This window comes from Amblyraja radiata, chromosome 5 (genome assembly GCF_010909765.2).
Source record: "Amblyraja radiata isolate CabotCenter1 chromosome 5, sAmbRad1.1.pri, whole genome shotgun sequence".
Taxonomy (NCBI): domain Eukaryota; kingdom Metazoa; phylum Chordata; class Chondrichthyes; order Rajiformes; family Rajidae; genus Amblyraja; species Amblyraja radiata.
In genome coordinates, this window is record NC_045960.1 from 28,782,250 (window position 1) to 28,804,229 (window position 21,980).

At 40.3% G+C, this 21,980-nt stretch overlaps 1 protein-coding gene across 1 annotated transcript in view; it reads right to left on the reverse strand.

Annotated features, from left to right (window-relative positions):
• Nucleotides 1-21,980, reverse strand: part of rngtt (RNA guanylyltransferase and 5'-phosphatase) — a 289,586-nt gene that overhangs the window by 87,563 nt on the left and 180,043 nt on the right. The window contains exon 12 of the mRNA XM_033020853.1: nt 11,140-11,208. Within this exon, the coding sequence (XP_032876744.1) occupies nt 11,140-11,208 (69 nt within the window). The remainder of the gene's footprint in view (nt 1-11,139; nt 11,209-21,980) is intronic.

Here is a 21,980-nt window from a genome sequence, read left to right on the forward strand (position 1 = left end):
TATGTTATTCCGATATACTATGTAAGGTGTCCTTGAGATGTTTGAAAGGCGCCCATTAAATAAAATTTATTATTATTATTATTATTAATGTGCGGGGATCGCTAGTCGGCACGGAGGGTGGGCCCAAGGGCCTGTTTCCGCGCTGTATGTCTAAACTAAACTAAAGACAGCACCCGTGGTCAGGATCGAACCAGGAGATCTGGCGCTGTGAGGCAGCAGCTCTACTGCTGCGCCATTGTGTTGCTTAGAAATTGATAAGCTATTTAGCTTGAAAAGAAAGCTGGATAAATCTATGCAATTCTTCGTCAAAACGTGCCATCAAACAGAGGGGCAAATGTAAACATTTGTCACAACAGAGAAATCCTGAAATCCCGTGTGATGAAGAAGTTATAATAGAAAATGCAAGATAACATGAGTCTCAGCTGAACGCTGTTTTCATTTTTTTTTTAATATCTCTTTCTTAGCATTTGATGAAGTTCTGCAGGCTCATTTCCTTAAATGTAATTCACTAGCCAGCCCATTGCCTTCCAGGTGCTAGTAATAGACCATAAACTGGGAATTTGCAGAAGAGGGGTGTATCAACAATCACCACTAGATAAGTCAGGCAGCTTCTAGTACGTCATTCAGATACCCATGGGAACTTTCAGTTGTGAATACCAACCTATTTATTTACTTTTATAAATGAGTGATTTACTTTTCTGTATCTCATTTATACCATTGATTTTCAGCTGTTTTTCAAAGGCAAGCTTCGTACCAGCTTTATTCCACAGAATCTTGCCATATCAAGCGACAGCTGCACATGCAGAAATGCAAATGCACTGTTATACTGTTACTAAGTGGTTGGCAAGGCTTCTCTGAAAGGAGGTTGCCTGCTGGTATGCATATTGTGCCAATAGTGACCACTTTTAACAAAATGATCATGCTAACAAGGCTCATAAAGTGGAAGATGTACTAGATGCAAGCAGTTCCAAGAGATATAAAGCAACTTTGGCCTAAAAGATTTGAAACAAATATGCACACATCAAGTGATCTCCTGAAGAATTTTAGGAGTATATAAGAAGCAAAGAAATAATAAAGCTTGGTCATGCTGTTCTTGCTCCTTATTTAACGACCGATCAACCATCCCAAAGCTACACTCAAATCTTTAAAAAAAACTCCTTGGGTAGAAAATGCAACAAAACATTTCAGAAAAATATGAATAACACTAATTGCTGAACAAACAAAAGGCAGACATCACCTATCACCTAGTCTATGGGGGTGGGGATGGGGGGTGAACAACCACTGCAGAAAGCTATTGAATGTATTTAATTTAATGGGAGTCGATATTCATATTGCAATCAATTGGGCATTGGCTAACACAGCTCTTAATAAGCAAGATAACATGCTTCAGAAATGACAAATTCATCTCAGTTATTGAGCTTAACTGCTCTTATTTGTTTCAAGCATTGGTGTCCATGATAAGTCAGGGCACAATGGGAAATTTGCGAAGAAAGATTATCTTCCCTCTTTATCAATTCCTTACTGACTGCAGAATATGTTTCACAAGGATCATTTCAAAGTAGCAGAGGTGAAATACAAAAGGATCTAACCCATATTTGTTTTGACTTGCAATTTTTCTCAGCTCTATTCATCTCTATCAGTCCTTTGACATTTATCATTTCGTTTTTTTTATATCCTATTTTTTATATCCTATTCAACTTTGCATCAACTAAATTCTTCATCCCCATTCTCTCAACACTCAAGAATCGACCTTATTTCTGCATCTTGTATTGAATCCAAAGCATGTATATCTTTACAATGTGCTTGTCAAAAATAAAGATAATGGCAGAAAGCTGCCTTTCTAGTAAGCAAATGCACAGTTCATGCAGAGCCTGATAAAATGGCTGTCAATAACACGTTTGCCTCTTGAAAAAAAAACCCGTTGAGATGGTTTCCCATAGCTCTTAAGAAGTACGTTTCTTTACAGGCCTACTGTTCACACTAATGCTATCTTTTTAATGTAAAATGAATGCAATGTTCTTCAAATATTTCTTCCCCACAAAGGCAAGGACCAGCCGGCACAACAAAAGTTTTTGAGCAGTACATTATGATCCAATTTAATCCTTCATTTAGAAACCAATAAAATCCGGCTCTGTTTATTTGACTAAGCTTATGAATATGAGCAAATCAAATTACAGCTGGTATTAGGTTGTTTGCTGTAGTTTATTTGGTGAACTACCCTACAGTGTGCTTCAGTATAAATGGGTTTCCTTGAAATTAATTCGGCAAACTTTGGAAGCAATTTAGGACATCGGCTGCGGCTGATGTCCTAAATTAAGGAAAAGTAACACATTAATTTTTCCCCTTGTACAAACTATAGTATAATGGAAATTCTGCTTCCAAAAAGTTCAATAAAGAGACAGCAATGATTATGTACACATGCCTATTGGACATAACTTCATGTTGGCAATTTAATTAAGTGTTGATGGTATTAAGTAAAATTAAGTCCATGCCATTTCCATTCAGCTCCAATTTCCTGAGCATCATCAACTCAGGTGACTTGTCCGGGTCCAGATGTAATCATGGAGAATGCGTACCAGTGCCTCTCCTTTCTTGGAAGTAGAAAGGGATTCGGCATGTAACTGATTACTCTAACAAATGTCTACAGATCCACTGTGGGAAATGTCCTGACTGGTTGTACCACATGAGGCTGCAGTGAGCAGTGGGCTCAGCCAGGTCCTTCACTGGCACAACCCTTCCCACCATCGAAAGCATCGACTAGAGGCACCGTCTCAGGAAGTCAGCATCTATCATCAATAATCCCCACAATGTGGGCAAGGCCCTCTTCTATCTACTACCAGCAGGCAGGAGGTACAGAAGCCTGCAGTTGCACATCATCAGATTCACAAACAGCTGCTTTCCTACAACCACCAGGTTCTTTCATTGTGCCTCACTATACGTGCAAATGACAAACTTGACATCGAGTGATTTTTATTGTGTTAAGTTATTTTTAAAGTAATCAAAGAAATAAATAAATATAAATACTAGAACTGAACACCATTATAAATTCTGCTTCCACGATATATATTTAGAGGTATTGGTCAAATAGATATTATAAATACTTCTTTTACTTTAAGGGCAGCACGATGGCGCAGTGGCAGAGTTGCTATCTTACAGCGGCAGAGACTCAGGTTCGATCCTGATGGGTGCTGTTCATACGCAGTTTGTACGTTCTCCCCGTGACCTGCGTGGGGTTTCTCCGGGTGCTCCGGTTGCCTCACACACTCCAAAGACGTGGAGGTTTGTAGGTTAATTGGTTTAGGTAAAATTGTAAATTATCCCTAGAGTGTGTAGGATAGTGTTAGTGTGCGGGATCGCTGGTCAGCACGGACTCCATGGGCCAAAACGCCTGTTTCTCCGCTGTATCTCTGAACTAAACTACTAGTTTAGTTTAGTTTAGAGATACAGCATGGAAACAGGCCCTTCAACCCAACGAGTCCGCACCAACCAGCGATCCCCGCACAATAACACTACCCTACACCACACTATACACTAGGGACAATCTTACAGGAGTGTGGGAAGAATTTATACCAAGCCAATTAACCTACAAACCTGTACGTCTTTGGAGTGTGGGAAGAAACCGAAGATCTCGGAGAAAACCCGGGTAGGTCACGGGGAAAAACATAAAACTCCGTATAGACAGCACCCATAGTCAGGATTGAACCCTGGTCTCCAGCGCTGTAAGGCAGTAGCTCTACCGCTGCGCCCAATATAAACATTATTGTGAGGATCAACAAGATAAGAGGAGGTAGAGTATTACTGGACGAGGAGGAGGTCAGAAGCTAAATAGCAAACCAGATGCAGTGTCTAAAGGTAGAAACATTGAATACGGAGTCAGTGACTACACCACCTCTGCTTAATGTAGAGTAGGGGAAGAGGATGACAGGTGAGCTGGAGCAGGAAGAAGGAGTTGGTACCAGAGAATTCACATTGAATGTGATTGACAAAAGAAAGAGAAGCAACATTTTTCCCCTTTACAATAAGTTGCAATTGGTAGCAGACTCAATAGTAACTTTCAAAAGCATTGTTTCGGATAGCTCTGCCAAGAAAACAGCATAGGCACAACATATGTAACATAATCATTCTATATCTGCAAGATTCTCCTGAAGTACGTCACTATCTTCATTGCTTATCACAATTCCAACTATTGGGTTATGTGAAAACATTGAAATTATGCCCAACATATCCATGGCGAGATCAACAACATATATTAAGAGCAGTGGTATTTATACAGATCCATGCTGAACTCCCTCTTATACATTCCTCCAGTCTGAAAATAGGTTTCAACCACTGGTTCTTGCACCCTGTCACCTAAGTCAGTTTTCTTTTCATGCAGCCATTCTCTCTAAAATCTTAAAATAATTGTGCTGGGTAGTTAATTATAGAGTGCTTTGTCCGTTATCGTCTGAAAGTCCACATACACGGAATCAACGACAATGCTCTGAAAGTAGTGAATCAGGAGGCATAGTGGTACAGCAGCTAATGGTGCTGTCAGACAGCTCCAGTGACCTTAGTTCAATCCTGGTGCTGCCCACAATAAGTCTGTAAATTCTCCATGGACTGTGGGTCCCCCCCCTGCTGCTCTCGTTTCCTCACGTATTCCAAAGATAAACTGGCGGTTATCTGCCTATTTAAGTTATCCCTAATACAGGTGGGTGACACGAGAATTAGAGTAGTTAAAGGGCGAGTGAGAGAGAAACAAGCAAATAAATGGAGCAATGTGATTGATGGAAATGCTTTGAGGGCCAGCACAGCTTCAATGGGCCAACTGGCCGCCTTCAATATTGTACGTACGAATGTGAGAAATAAACCAATGTAAATTTGTCATGCTGGCCTTATTTCATTTGTGCTAATGTTTATGAAATGCCATTTAACAATGTCCTGGATTATTGTTTCAAGAAGTGTGCTCAGCACCATAAGATGGACTGGTCTAGCATCACTCCTCATACCAGAGGCGATAGGATGATTGTGGCCAAAGCATCCTTCATTACCTCCCTGATTTTCTCAGTTATCCAGCATATGTTCTATTCCTACTCTTCTATTTTAAGTATGATCAACCTTTTACAAATTTCCCGCTTTTCTACTTTAGGGCGGCACGGTGGCACAGCGGTAAAGTTGCTGACTTACAGCGCTAGAGACGTGGGTTTGATCCCGACTATGGGTGCTTTGTACGTTCTCCCCGTGACCACGTAGATTTTCTCCGAGATCTTCGGTTTCCTCCCACACACCAAAGACATACAGGTTTGTAGGTTAATTGGCTTGGTATAAATATAATTTGTCACAAGTATAATATGGTGCAACACAACTCGGAAAATTAACCGTTTCAGAACTGGGTGAGTGGTGTGGAAAGATATGAAGTAGGTGTATTCCTTTTCTTTTCTGTTCTGTTTTTCTTTTTTTCTCTTTTTGTTTTTCTAATTCTTTTTTCTTTGTTTTTTTTCCTTTCTGGCTTTCTTTTTTTTTTCTACATCTTTATGGGCTCTTTTTCTTTATCGATTCACAAACTACTAATTGTTAACTCTTGGGGCCTACACATCACTACTTTTCTTAATATTTTCCTTTCTCTTTTTTTCTTACTTTTGTTATTTGTTTATTGTTAAATTTAAAACAAGAAGTTGTACACAAAATGTTTTATATTATATGCCATGGTTTATACGACTGTACATTGCTTCTAATAAAAATAGTTTAAAAAAAAATATATATATATAATTTGTCCCTCGTGCGTAGGATAGTGTTAATACGTGGGGATCGCTGGCCTGTGCAGACTCGGTGTACTCAAGGGCTTTTTTCTGTGCTGTATCTCTAAACTCTAAAAAAATACAATCTATTAAAGCTACCTCCATTTTTACTCATTCCATTAGCAACATCCTCTTCTCTATTAAGGGCAGATGCAAATAGAAAACACTGGCTCATATTGCCCACTATCTCCATAAAGTCTCCTTTATGGACTTTCATCAACCACACCATGCATTGACAATCACTTTATTGTTTATAGGTTTTTAATTATATTTGGTTTGCTTTTCACGTTGGCCACATCCATTCTCATACCTTTATTTATGCATTTACAGGACAGGGCAATGCTGATAAGGCCACCATTATTTGTCCCTTATTTTCTTTTTTAGATCTCTAATCTGTGACATGCAAATATTACCCGTTTCACTCTCCAGTCTGGAAACCAGGGAGCTCGGGAGATTGCACAAGAAAAACCTATTGGAGGCAAAATATTCTTTGCAAAATCAACCTTGTTTCACAAATAGGAATTTATCGCTTGGTTTGTTTCATCAAGATGCATATCCGATCTTATTTAACAGCTATTATTATCATCAGCACAGCTGCTTAATACACAACTGAAAAGGTTATGTGCAGTATTTATCCCACTGTTATAATGTTTCTGCAATATACAGCTGTACAATAGAATCATTTAGAAACGACCATACCAATTATATTGATTGACAAAGCATAAATTAAAAACAGTAAAATTATTGCATGCGGAATGAAAACAGTGAAGCAGCTTTGATGATGATTTTCTGTTGGAAGGAAAACACAGATGCCATTAATCAAAGAGCAGTTGATTCCTAATTCCTAATAAATGTGCACAACACATTGGATAAAAATAAATATAACCCTCAATTTTCACCCCATGGAATGAACTCAAGCACAGTGTACTTGATTCAGGATAATGATTTCCTTTAAAATGAAAGATGTTAAATAACTGGCACATCATATTTTCATTAATCAAAAAAATTGCTGACTAGTCTATAATCGTGGCTACAGTGATATACTGATATTAGCTTTAAAGAGCCTTATATAAAGTATATTTCCTCTCTATTCACTTAATAAACAAAGAGAATTCCAAATCTAATAACACAAGCTTTGGGTTTTATTAAGTTTGGGTTTGTGGGATAAAGGTATCAAATATCTGACATCTTGATGTAGCTTCTTGGCGTTTGACCATAGTGCAGAATGGCGCTTTTAATTAATCAGAATGACCGCCAAGAATGTACAATTATTGGGGGCATTAGGGACAGGCACAATGGTGCAGCGGTAAAGTTGCTGCCTTGCAGAGCCGGAGACCCGGGTTCGATTCCGACTACAGGTGCTGTCTGTACGGAGTTTGAACGTTCTCCCCATGACCTGCGTGGGTTTTCTCCGAGATCTTCGGTTTCTTCCCACTCTCCAATTACGTACAGGTATGTAGGTAAATTGGCTTGGTATAAATGTAAATTGTCCCTAGTGTGTGTAGGATAGTGTTAATGTGCGGGGATCGCTGGTCGGCATGGGCCCGGTGGGACGAAGGGCCTGTTTTGGCACTGTATAACTCAACAAAACAAGGAAGGAAACCAGATTCATCCCAGCTGCTGACCCAGTGGGATGCTATTTAATATCTATCATGATGTTTCGCTGGTGGTGCTTATTGTAGAAACATAGAAAAAAAAAGCAGAAGAGGCTATTCAGCACCTCAGACATGCTCCATCATTCAATACAATCTAGCACTTTAATATTCTGCCCCTGGCTTCGTCCATCTCCATCAATATAATAACGGCTGCCACTACCTTCTCTGGGTGAGAATCCCATGTGTTCACCTCCTACTCTGGCTGAAGAAATTCCACCTGATGTGGATTCTAAATGGCATAACTCCAATTTGCAAGGCTGGAAACCCAATTACTGGACTCTCTAACCAATGGGTATATTGTTCCTATTATTTATACAGTCTAGTTCTGTCAGGCTTTCGATGAGACCCCTTCTCCTTGTTCAATTTACAATAGGTCTGACTTGCCAAATCTCTCCCCTTACATGTTCTTCTATCCCATGGGTTAGCCTTTTAAACCTTTGCTACATTCCCTGAATGGCAACAATATCTCTGCTTGGATAAGGAAATCAAGGCTGCACACATAATTCCAGGTAGGGGCTTGTGCAGATGCAGCAAGATATCCTTTCTCCTGTACTCAATTGCTGATGCAGCATGGAAACAGGCCCTTCGGCCCACCGAGCCCACGCTGACCGATGATCACCCATGCAGTTTTATCCTAAACGCTAGGGACAATTCGCAGAAGCCGATTAATCTACAAATTGTACGTCTTTGGAATGTGGGAGGAAACTGGAGCACCCAGAGGAAACCCACGCGGTCAGTGGCCGAACATATAAACTCCACACAGACAGCACTCGGAGTCAGGATCAAACCTGGGTCTCTGACGCTGTGAGGCTGCAGCCCTCCTGTTGCCCCATACTAAAATTATATTGCACTACTAGACCAAGTGGGCCTGTCCCCCAACGCGGAAAGGGGTCGCGGCGGTACACGGGAGGTCTGGTTCCCGAACGCGGCGTCGGTGCTCACCCCGGGGACAGGATCCAATCACCCCCATCACCCGTTCCCCCAACGTAACCCATTTCCTAACGCAATATTCCACCACTCACCCATAGCCCCCAACTGCGCAGGCAGGGCTCATTTCCCCCAACACTCCCTCCCCTCCTCTCCCATCACCTCCTCCCCTCCCTCCTTCACCTTTCCCTCCCTCTCCTTTCCCGTACCCTCAGTCACTCCCTATCCTCCATAACCCCTTGTGAGCGGTGAATCTCTGGAATTCTCTGCCACAGAAGGTAGTTGAGGCCAGTTCATTGGCTATATTTAAGAGGGAGTTAGATGTGGCCCTTGTGGCTAAAGGGATCAGGGGGTATGGAGAGAAGGCCTGATCCAGGTACAGGATACTGAGTTGGATGATCAGCCATGATCATATTGAATGGCGGTGCAGGCTCGAAGGGCCGAATGGTCTACTCCTGCACCTATTTTCTATGTTTCTATGTTTCCCCTCCCTACCCCCGACCCGTTTCCCCAATGCAATATTCCACCACTCACATGTTTCCCCAATGCAACCCGTTTCCACCACTCACCCGTTCCCCCAACGCAATAAATCCTTCCCACGTGCTGGGGGGGGGGGGAGAGGGGAGAGGGGCAGTCGGTGCTTCCAGGAGACAATAAATGGACTTGACTTTTGGGTCGGCATCGGCGCTCCCTTGAGCCAATCAATCCTTACCAAGTGAGGAGGGGGGGGGGGGGGAATCTCACTCTCTCCTTACTCCCCTTGAAGCTGCTGATCCCATTGTCTCTCTGTCACCTCTCCCTCCCTCCCTCTCCTTTTCCCTACCCTCAGTCACTCCCTCCCTCACCTCTGCCCTTTCGCACTCCCCCACCAAAGACAATGTTTAAATAACATTTCTTCTCCTCCTATCCCCCACTCCGTCAACTCTCATAGCTTGTGTATTGGCAGCAGGGATCACATTGTGATGTCATTTCCGGTTTTCGGAATCTTCATGGCAGCTTGTGTAAATGAGATCCCATTGTGTTTGGACGACTGTGAGATGCCATTGTGACATAATCACTGGAAGCTGCTAGAAAAGTCTCCCACTCACAGGCACTTATTATTTTCAAAGTTGACTTATTTTTTTAACTTTAAATATCAATAACGTGAAATATAACATCAAATGTGAAGAAACTTGATACTACGGGAAAAAGTCATAAGATTCTGCAAACATTTTTGTGCTATTGTGTACTGTTTTGGCATAGTTCCTTGATCTCACAGAGAGACAAGACGAGACTTTTAATAGTATACTAGACCAAGTAATTGTGAAAGTTAAAGAAAAAAAACACACACTTGTGCTTCTTTATTTCAGAAACACACCAAACACACACACACACACACACAAACACAAGTCCAGATTTCCCCTTCCAATTCATATTCTCATGAGGTCAACATCCAGTCAGTTCACAAACTCTAGCTTTATCATGTATTTGTACACTGTGGAAACTCGATGTAATTATGTATTGTCTTTCCGCTGACTGGATAGCTCACAACAAAAGCTTTTCACTGTACCTCGCTACACATGACAAAAACTAAACTGAACTACCACACCAAGGATAGATCATCAAGACAATAGATTTAATTGAAGGAGGCGGGGGACAATAGTTGAAATTTGAGCACTTTATCCTGTTTTATTTGTACAAATGCTTTCTCCTTAAGTTTTGCTATTGAGGCCCAACAAAAATTAACAAAAAATCAGCCTCAACTACATTCCAGTATTGCTTGTAATTATTCACCTGTTAATCCATGTGATTTACGATAATTACTTGAATAAAACTACTTAGATTTATCCATAATATTTCAACAATCCTAAAGCAAACTTCATGATCCACCAAAGAGATAATATGGGCATCCAAACAAATTAGTATTTGCTCAAGACAGACACAAGGAACTGCAGGTGCTGGTTTCTTGATGTTGGAATCTTGAACAAAAAACAAAGTGCTGGAAGAACTCAGTGAGTCAGACAGCATCTGTGGAGAAAATGGACAGACAACTTTTCGGGTCAGAATCCTTCTTCAGATCACAAGGTCGTCTGTACATTTCCTCCACATGTGTTACCGACCTAAAGACTTTCTCCAGCAATTTGTTTTTTGTATTGTCAGATTTGGTTCAATGGCAGCTGGTATGTAATATATATTGCATACTTGCTAGCGCCCGCCGGGGGCTCCAACATCAAGACCCGGAACGTAGCCTTGCATCGCCCCGCGCGGCTTTAATGGCCGCGGGACCTACTTACCATCGCCCGCCGAGGGCTTTGACTCTGACATCGGGAGGAGAATGGGGAGTGCAGGGGAGGGATAAGACTTTGCCTTCCATCACAGCGAGGAGGAGATTCGCTGTGATGGATGTTTGTGTAAATTGTGTTGTGTCTTGGTTCTTTTTCTTGTGTGTATGACTGCAGAAACCAAATTTCGTTGGAACCTCAATGAGGTTCAAATGACAACAAATAAATTGTATCATTGTATTGTATTGTATCATATGCAGGAGGCAGATGATTAAATCCCAGTCAATGTCATGCATAAATATTCCATTTGTTTTTCTGCAAATTAGGATGGAATTATCTAATCTCTTTCTAAAACCTAATGCAGGTGTGGTTTGAATTTCGTTCTACGCCAAAGCCGATTTCAGTCAACAGCAGTGTGATTCGGGATTTATTTTATGTACTCCTTATATTAATAAAGTGTTGTTTATATATTCCATTTGGGATATTAAGTAGATTACACATTACAATAAATAATCTTACCCCCGTTGGTTGAAAAATCAGTCCATCCACTTCATGGCTGACTTCCCGAGCGAAACTTCCCTCCAACAACTAAATTAGAAATAGAACAAGCAAATAATTAGAATGTTAATAACTGAACTAATTACTTTACCAAAGAGCTGAAAACAAATCCATCGTAGTTTCAAATTGCACATTCGATGCAAAAGATGATTACAGTTCAAAGATTACTGAACTAAAAAAAAAAATCACCAGACTTTGTGACTTCCTAATCTATAATGGGCAGCAGTTGAATGTAATCAATAATTTCTTCTTTATCTGGAAACAGTTAATAACTTTTACCGCTTTTCACTGTGATTATCCTCTATTTGGGAGATGAACCAGATCTGTATGATCTTTGCCTTAAATGTCCAATCTATGCCAGCAATGGCAATTTATTACCAGTCCTCATTAGCTGGACCGATTTATCTAGTTAAACTACAACAGTTTTTCTTACAGGTTCCCAAGTCTTGGTTCTTGCCCACAGTAATAAATCTCTCCAGTCAGCATTAAACGCACTGCCTTGTCCCTATGGCAAATGTGTGGTGTCCATGTTTTAGTAAATAAAAGCTCCGAGTAGACTCTCAGCAACATGTACAAAGGCCGCCAAGTGAATCTCATTTAAACTTCTTTCCTCTCACCTTAAACCTGTGCTCACTAAGTTCTCGACCCCATTCCCTGGAAAACAAATGTGACATCTATCCTATCAATACCAATTGAGTTTCTTTGAACACCCTTGGACTATCTTTAATCAGACTTTACTGGACTTTTTCTTGCACTAAACATCATTCCCCTTATCCTGTGACTGTACACTGTGGATGGCTCGATTGTAATCACGTCTTTCCACTGACTGGTTAGCACACAATAAAAGCTTCTCACTGTACCTTTGTACACGTGACAATAAAACAATCTGATGAATATTTTCAACACTTTTTTGTTATCACATCCTTTCTGTAGTGTGGCATCCAGAACTGTACCCCTCACTTCAATGGTGATTAACCTACCCCCTACTTTAAGGGTATAACTGTAAGTTAAACACTCTGCAACTAGGTGTAATGTCCTCCCTGTATCTATCCTATCAATCCCTTCCGTTTCATGTAGCTGAATTTTTCATATTTCATTATTGGCAAATTGTTTTTTTTTGCTCATTTCATATCAGAATTAATTCATCTCATTAACTATTTTTCAAAAGCTGCTGTTTCACAATGCAATATTGCAGAATAGGAGATACACTGAATATTTAATACCTTCAAATTATCCATTTTCTTTTAGCTATGACACATTAAGTAGCTCGTTTAAGTAATTAGCAAGTATGAAATATTGCTTCAACGGGCACACAATTGCAAGAGCAATACAGGAGAAGGAAGAGAAAATCTGATGGATCTTACTAATTATGTTGTTCCTTGCAGATTTAGTATTGCATAGAATTAAGTGTGCAGCAAGATAATGTGTCCTGGAGTTTCTAAACGCAAATGAAATTGCACCACATTCCCGCTTTGTCCAGATTAATTAAACCTATTGTGTGGGAGGTTTTAGTAAAAAAAATGGTATTTAGAATTAAATCAGTTTAACAATAAAACAAATGTAATTTACTCATGATATGATCTTTCTATCCAAACAATCAGGCAAAACAAAATAGCTATAAATTGTATATATAACATAAAAAATGGATTATCCAGAATAATCCAGATATATATTGTAGTATATATATCGGGATAGCTACTATATAAACAAAGTCGCAATTTTACTTATTTAGAATTAAGCATTTGTGATGTGGGTGCCTTTCCATTTTATTTTTATATTTTTTGTATATTCCCATGTAATTTTCTACGGCAAGTACAGACCCCTCCTGCTTTTCAATGGGGAAGTTTGTCTAAGTGGTTCTGAGCAATAAAACAAGGATGGGGGCAGGTTCCATGCTGAATTAATTTATCTCAGGGCATGACTTCAGTATGTGCCTGTGGGTTTGGGGAGCAGGAAACGTCAAGCAACTCTCTCATCCAAATCTAAGTGATCCAACCATCCAAATGAATTCTGCAGAAAAATGTAAATGAAGGTTAGCAACCTGTGCAAAAAGACTGCAGAATGAAATGCCCAAGGAGCTATGCCCACACATAATTTGACATATTAGGAAAAGGGAAAAGAAAATGCAAAGTTGACAAAACAAGATATAGAATAGAATAAATATGATACATAATATATGCAAGCATTCTCTGAACTCAATGATTGAGAAAATGTAAAATATAGCAGAAAGATGGCAAAAACTGTTCAACTAAGTAGCAAGGTATCTGGTTTAAATACAAATTTGTTGACAAAGCGTTAGCACAAGGTCTCAAACAGTAAACTGAAATTTGTGAGAAAATATAAATTTTCAGAAAAACACCAATCATCTCAAAAAGTAGAAAACACGTTTTCTACTTTCACCAGCACGGTGGTGCAGCGGTAGAGTTGTTGCCTTACAGTGCCAGAGGCCCGGGTTCGATCCTAACTAGGGGTGGTATCTGTAGGGAGTTTGCGCGTTCTCCCCGTGACCATGTGGGGTTTCCCCGGTTGCTACATTTTCTTCCCACACTCCAAAGATGTACAGGTTTGTGGGTTAATTGGCTTTGGTAAAAATGGTAAATTGCTCCTAGTCTGTAGGTTAGTGCTAGTGTATAGGGGTCGCTGATCGGTGCGGACTCGGGTCTATTTCCGAGCTGCCTTTCTAAACTAAACTAAACTAATGCTCCTCAATCCTATGAACTCACAACATTCTCAGGACCAGACTATATGAGGCATGACCTGCTTGTGGGGAGCAATTAGGCAGGAGGTGTTCCATGGCTCAGTTTGCTCAACGATCCTCTGAACAATGAGAGCCATCATTTATTCTCAGTTAAAGCTGCTCTTAACAGGACATGAAACATCAGAATTGTCACATTATTGGGCATCTAAGTATCTTCAAAACAATTCATTGTTATGTATTGGTATCAAGGGATACAGATCAAAACTGAATAAATGATACTGAGGTGCAACAGCCGAGACACAATTGAATAATGGAACAGGATGGAAAAGGCTTAATATCCTCCTGATCCTGGTTCTATGAAGTAAATGTCATTGAAGAATAAGAAAAAATATATTGTGGAATTTCTTCCCTGAAATATTGTTATATAGTGCAATTAAAAAATGGTACATTGATTTTCTTCAAACATTGCTTAAAAATAATTTCTCGAGGTTCACTGGTTAGAGAAATAACAAATTTAAACGTACGATGTGAATCTCAATAGCTCTTAAAAGAAACAAGCATACAAGACAGCCACATTAGTTCACACCAGAGAATGAGAAATGGGAGTAGATCAACCTTTTTCATCCCTTGTAAACGACAGGAGCCATTTTATAGCACATGGAGTACATTATTGTCAAGGATGGAGGGGGAGGATGGAGGGGAAGGATGGAGTGGGGCAGAGGAGGGAGGGGGAGAGGAGGGAGAGAGGGGGGGTTGGGAGAGAGGAGGGGGAGAGAGAGAGGAAGGGGGGAGAGAGGGGAGGAAGGGGGGAGAGAGGGGAGGAAGGGGGAGAGAGGGGAGGAGGGGGGGATGGGAGAGAGTAGGGGGGAGAGAGGAGGGTGGGAGAGAGGAGGGGGAGAGAGGAGGGGGGAGAGAGGAGCGGGGTAGAGAGGAGGGGGTAGAGAGGAGGGGGAAGAGGAGGGGGGAGAGGGGGAGGGAGGAAATGAGAGGAGGAGGAGAGGGGAGGGGGAGGGGGGAGAGGGGGAGGAGAGGGGAGGGAGGAGAGGAGGAGAGGGGGAGGAGGGGAGTGGGGAGAGGGGGAGGAGAGGGGAGAGGGGGATAGGGAAGAGGAGGAGGGGGGAGGAGAGGGGGAGAGGAGGAGAGGGGGAGAGGAGGAGGGGGGGAATAGAAGGAGAGGGGGGAAGAGGAGAAGGGGGAAGAGGAGGAGAGGGGGAGAGGAGGGGGAGGGTTAAGGAGGAGGGGACAGAGGAGGAGGGGATACGAGCGGGCGAGCGGGTTGCGAGCGAGCGGGCTGCGGGGCCCACGGCGAACTTGTTGCGGGTCCCAAGGCGAGCGGGCGGTGGAGACTCGAGAGAGGCCGTGGGCAGGCACGATCTGTGGACGGTCAAAAGCAGCGGAGTTTGGGGGGGGGGGTTACGTAACTCGCAGCTCGTGGAAAACAGTGGCCAGCCGGCTGCGCATTCAAAAGGAGCAGAGCCATTGTGACGTCATCAGCTCGCTTCAGCTCGTTAACTTCAAAAAATATCTCAGATTGGTGAACAATTTAAATTAAAAACTCGGGAAATAATGAATCAAATTTTCAGATGAGGCCATTTTCGAGATCAGAAGGTAAATCTCTACCGGAATATGTAAATTTCACCGTTAACGCGTCGGGTTTTTATGGAGATGTGAATCAAAGAAAAATAGACAAGCAAACTAACAAACAAATAAATAAATACTGGACCAAGGGGGACCCGTTGGATCCCGTCCTCTCAACGCACGGTTGCAGGGGCCTGTAGCGTCACACACACTAACCACCAACCCCCCCCCGATATTTCACCAGCAAGTTATTAGCTTTGCTGATTGAATTGATTAGGTCACTACCAGATGTGGACCCAATCATCAACAGAGAAGTTTTCATTTGCAGTTTCGTCTGCTTCTACAGTAGGAATATTGGACAACACTTTGCCTCTAGTCTAGAGAATAAGTCAAACTGAAAAATCAACATTCCGCATTCTGATAGTTTTCAAATGATTCCTGAAGGAATGTCTGTATTTGTGAATGCCAGAGGAAATTTGCAAATGGAGAATCAGTTGCGTTGCTCTTTTTCCACCTTTCATTTGGACAGGTACGTGGATCGGAAAGGTTTAGAGGGATATAGGCCAAATGCAAACAGATGGGACCAGCTTAGATTGGGTACCTTGGTCGGCATGGACAAGTTGGGCTGAAATAACAAAGCTTGTTTCCGTACTGTACAAGTCTATGACTAATAACCAAAAAATCAGTAGTAGTAGGCAACCAAACCATAATGGTGCAAAACTGAAGTTCATAGTACAACCAAAACAACGTTGATAATAGATTGTTGCTGAGGTGGGGATGGGCCAAAGAGCAGGTTTCCGTGCTGTATAACTCTATGATTCAGTACCAAGAGCAATGGAAATGCAGTAACACACTTCGCCTTCAATCTTATCCTACCATTCAATGGCTAATTCACTAGTTGAACCAATTTTGCTGATTTTGTTTCCGATCCCTCAATACTTATTTATCAACAACCCATCCGTCTCAGATTCAAAATGACCATTCTGCCACAAATGTTTGCGGAGAGTTTCAAATGTCTACCACCCAGAGTAAACAAATTGTTCCCAATCTTGAAACAATAACCTACAGCCCTCAGTTCCCCAAATAGATTTTCCACTCAATTTCCCACTGGTGCCTCTTTAAAGTCTTGAGTAAATCAACATTTAAAATGTTCAGGCAAATTTTAATAATGACCACTGATCAATGTACCAGAGAGCATTGGCAGCAGTAGAACTTCATCCCAGCAAGAGTGAGCATCACAGAATTAAAGGGAATAAAAGAGCATTAATTTTGTGACAGTACACATCTGTAATAATTTTTTCAGCATTCTGCCCCAATACTCTTCCAGCTCCAATTATTTGTGGCATTCAAGTCCTGTACTATACATCGTGGGTGTTTCTTTATCTTGCAATTCAAATAAACCTTGCAGATAATTTTCTTCAAAAGATTGGTGCATCTTTTGGTAAATGTTTACCAAATGTCATAAAATAACTTGATAGATACAGAGTACTGGTGTAACTCAGTGGGTCAAGCAGTATCTCTGGAGAGAAAGGATGAGTGACATTTCGGGTCGGGACCTTTCTTCAAAAGATGGACACAAAGTTCTGGAATAACTCAGCGGGTCAAGCAACATCTCTGGAGAAAAAGTATTGACAGTAGGTGCTTCATCAACACACGCATAGAATGATAGAAAGGGTTGCTTCAAATAGAAGTGCTCTGGATTCTTTTCACTTAGAATACTTATTGAACATTGTCAGGCATTGAGTTGGAGTGAAATTGATAGCTCACTCAAACAGATTATGGTGCTATGAAATTACTTTGTAAACAGCATCCATTAAGTTCAACCAACTTAATTTCTATCAAGCAGGGTAATTTCTCTAGTATATTCAGTGAGTGGAGGATAGCTATAAACAAATCATGTGAATAATCTCAACTGTATGACACTGGGACTGGATAGATACTGGAATCAATTAATCATCCCCATTCTCATTGGATTTAGCATTGTAACTACATACATTTTTCTTTCAGGAATCCAAAAAATTTCAATGTCAGCTTTTGTCATATGAACTTTTACACCGGAGATTTTTAAATGCTTATTACTAAAATGGTCAAATTTGATTCATTAAGGCTGCTGCCAAATCTGTCAATAAAGAATGACTGTATTCGGAGACATAATGGCTGACAATTTGACATCCTCAAATGAATCCTGTGACCCACAAGGTGGCAAGCTTACACTAGTCAAAAGGTGATTTACTCTCTCCAGTGGACAGCCGAGATCATTCAGTGCAGTACTCAGATAATAGACAATGCCAGACGTGCTATCTTTCAGAAGAGACATTAAATCGAGGTTCAATCTACCTTTTCATGTTGATGTATAAAAATGCCTTGACGCTATTTGAACAAGTTCTATCAAAAAATAAGGAATGCCGTTACATATTTAATTACTTCTTGAGACCATGCTGTGCACAAATTGCCTGATTTTGGTGCTTTGTACATAACAGCAACTACATATTAAAATGAACAGCAAGTAGTGTAAAGCAGTTCATTGCATCTATTATTACACCGGCAAGGTGGCGCAGCGGTAGAGTTGCTGCCTTACAGTGCAGGAGACCCTGGTTCGATCCTGATTATGGGTGCTGTCTGTATGGAATTTGTACATTCTCCCTGTGGACCGCGTGGGCTTTCTCCAGGTGCTCCGGTTTCCTCCCACACTCCAGAGACGTACAGGTTTGTAGGCTAATTGGCTTGGTAAAATTATAAATTGTCCCTAGTGTGTGTAGGATAGTGCTGGTGTGCAGGAATCGCTGGTCGGCACATACTCGTCGTTCCGAAGGCCCAATTTCAGCGCTGGATATCTAAATTAAACTAAACTACATAAAAAAACGTTACCATTGAAAGCCTTTTGCTCATTCACAGGTGAGCAGTAAAAGCTATCTGATTTACCAGCAGCTTTCTTAACTGCCCTACAAATGCATTCTAGGTGAGGAATTATTTTATTAGGGCTTGGTGAAGTTTCACCATTTGGTACACGTTATAGAAACATTTAATTCAGTTCATGACCAGTAAATTTCCCTAAAACATGTTGTTATAGCATAAGATAGCCTAATGTTTTTGCTAATCATCTGATTTCATGTAGGTAGGCATTTGAAAAACTTAAAATAAACCAATAACAAGGGCTGGAGACACAGAAGACTGCAGATGCTGGAATATGAAGTAAAAAACAAACTGCTGAAAAAATCAGCAGGTCAGGCAGGAAGAAAATGGAGGAAAACAGACAGTCAACGTTCTGGGTCGAGACCATTCTTGCCATCCATTTTCCTTTCATTGTCCTTTATATGCCAAGCATCTATTTGGAATGAGGTGTACCTTAACTCACAGTCTGATCGACTGGTTCATTAATCCAACAACAAATTCAAGAGAAACCTGAATATACAGCTTACTTTTACATGATGAGGTAATTGAAGTGAATTAACAGTTTTTTAGGTAAATTGAATAAAAACAAGAAAATGATCATACTGAGGGGATTAGGTGAATTAGAGTGGTAGGAGGCTTGATAAGAATAAAAGCTACCAGAGGGCTGTTGGGCCAAAAACTGTCGTGAATTTTATGCAATTTTATTATTAACCTCAAAGAGACTCAAGAAGGCCAGAGGTAACTGGTCCTCCGTATGAATGAATATTTGGGTTATGCAGTACTCCCTATAGCAGCATAGATTATGGCAGGATTTCAACGTGGAAAATAGCAAGTGAAATAGAGATCCTAACAATGGATATGGCATGATTTTTACAAAATAAATCATAACGCATTACAATCCATTAAAAATCCAAATAAATATTGTTTGTGGCATAATTTTCAGCATTTCCAATAGTAATTCTTGATTGAATCAAGCCACACCTAATTTTTCAAATTAAAAACCGCTTTAATTCTGCAAATTACTGCAAAAAATTTGCTCTATGCTAAAAAATTGAACTATGCCACTGTTTCAATAGAGTTTGGAAAGTGCAGTCAACAGATTACAAGCTACAAGTTGTTATTAGATCACTTGCTTTGTATATAATAAAGATAATATTGTTAAACTGTGCCTGTTTCCCAAAGAACCCTTCTTAAAACAAACATCAAAAGCAATCAACTCTATTTAATTGCATACTTCATAAAAAGGAAATTGCTAAATCCAGGCAGGTTTCAGTTCAGTTGCTTATTCCAGCTTTTATAAATAAAGGACTTCATAAGTGAAACGTCTAAATATCACAATTTAAGCCGATAATTTCCCAAAATCTTTTCTTGTAAAAATTAATCAACCGTTTTATACTTGTCTACCTTTTAATAATGCAATGTATTAGCACTATAAACTTAATTTTTTAGCTGTACATTTCTTTGGATTGAAAATAAACTTTTTTGTTAACCAAAGATAGCATGGCCCTATTTCTAAATGGTATGTTAACACAAGCACTAGCACAGCCACCTCTACTTAACATTTGATAACATTCCAAGGGAAAGTTACTCATACCATCAACAACAGTAAATTCAATATGTCTGCCTTTTAGACACAGTTACTCCAGCATTTAGTGTCCATCTATTACAATTTCTGTGTTGAGCTTGAGATCTTTCTTGCTGGGGGAAAGCATTTCCCATTCCAGAAGAGTGTGTTAGAGTAAGAATCACAAGGACTAACACTGCCAACTCTACAATTATTTATTTGGAAAATCTCGATTTCCTTTTCACAATGATAATATTGAACCAGACGTGTGTAATGGTTAGGAATACTAGTATGAGCTTCCTACTTCAAATGCATTAAAATGTATTATTTAAAATGTTCTAGCTGCCATGGATTAACAGTCTAGGCCTCTGGATTCATATCCTGTAACTTCATCCACTGCACCCCATTGGGAAAATAGAAAGCAAAGAAAGTAGCAATAAAATGGCGTGACTAGGTTAGCAGAGCTGTTATTCTTGTTAACTAACAGACATTACTTGACCTGACACATACTATAAATATAAGCAAGTCAGCACATCTGAACGGCTGCTTAGTGAAAATTCTAGAGATTAAATTATAGAAATTACAAATTAACTTTAACATGACGATGATAAATAGGTGCTTTTGGAAAACTGAGCCATTGTAGGTTAAACAAGGAACAAATGGCTGAATGGGCCGAGTTCTGAACAGGTTTTCAGAAGCAGAGCAAAGGCAGAAGGGGTAGAATAGCAGAAGATAGACTCAAAATGCTGGAGTAACTCAGCTGGACAGGCAGCATCTATGGATAGAAGGAATGGGTGATGTTTCAGGTCGAGACCCTTCTTCAGACTGAGTCAGTTCTCTATGTCTAAAGAAGTGTCTCGACGCAAAACATCACCCATAGCTCAGTTTGAAGAAGGGTCTTGGATCCCTGGCACTGTATGGTAGCACCTCCACCGCTGTACCATTGTGCCCCCCCCATATATTTATATATGGCCGTTTATTATATATTGTATCTGTGTATTGTGATTACAGGCTTGTTATGCTGCTACAAGTAAGAATTTCATAGTTCCATTGTCGGCACACTTGACAATTAAACACGCTCAACTCTTGAGGGGTGGAATAGGTTGTGATGCTTGAAGAAGGAATGAGCAGTAGAGGAGAAATGAAGATGTGATTTGGTGATGATGGGCACTGGATCAGATTGCAGGAAGAGTAGCTGATGGAACATGTAGCCAAGTGCAGATATTTCAGAATGTGAGAAAGTAATGCATTTCTGTCAACAACAATACAACTAATTACTCACAATTGAGCATGTGGAATTTTGGCATGGAACAATTAGATAACATAATTTGATCAATTGACGAGTTTGCCTGTTCGTAAACTTATTTTTTTTTAAAGTCATATTATTTTACATTGTGTTGCTATGATACGCAATGGGAGATGGTGAATTTTTAATTTGTAGCAGCTGTTTTTCCATACGTCTTCATTAAAATCTATAAACTGTAGATCTATTATTGTGTGCAGCTTAGAAACACTGTAATTTCACTGAAGGTTCAATGGACTGCCAAAATGCCACAAAATCAATGAAAATGATTCACTCCACACAAGATAGAGATTCCCTGCAAATGGGGAGCAGCGTTAATTAGCACTGAAGCAGGTTAAAAAATTATGCTTTTCCCTCATAAAACTTTATCCTTCTACTAGGACATAACACGGCCACAGGCAATAACTTAGCCAAGAATTAAGGAACACAAAGGCAAGCAGTGTGTTAAGTGCATATTTAGAAGTAGTTGACACTTGGTACTCCCTATATTTTTGTTGAACCCATTCCAATCCATCTCTCAGTTCAGTGTAATTGTTGAAACACTTTTTTTTGCATATTATTAAACCACTCCAAAATCAAATTTCTTTAATCCTGAGAGTGCAGCCATCATTTCTCAAGCTGTTAATAACGGGTTTCAGGGAAAGCCGTAGCAATGCAAAAACAAAGTAAATGCCTGAATCAATAAGATGGAAGCACTCAAGTGACAAACACTATTGTTCTCATTCCCATTGCCATACTCCCTGCCAAGTATAAAGGATGCAGATCAA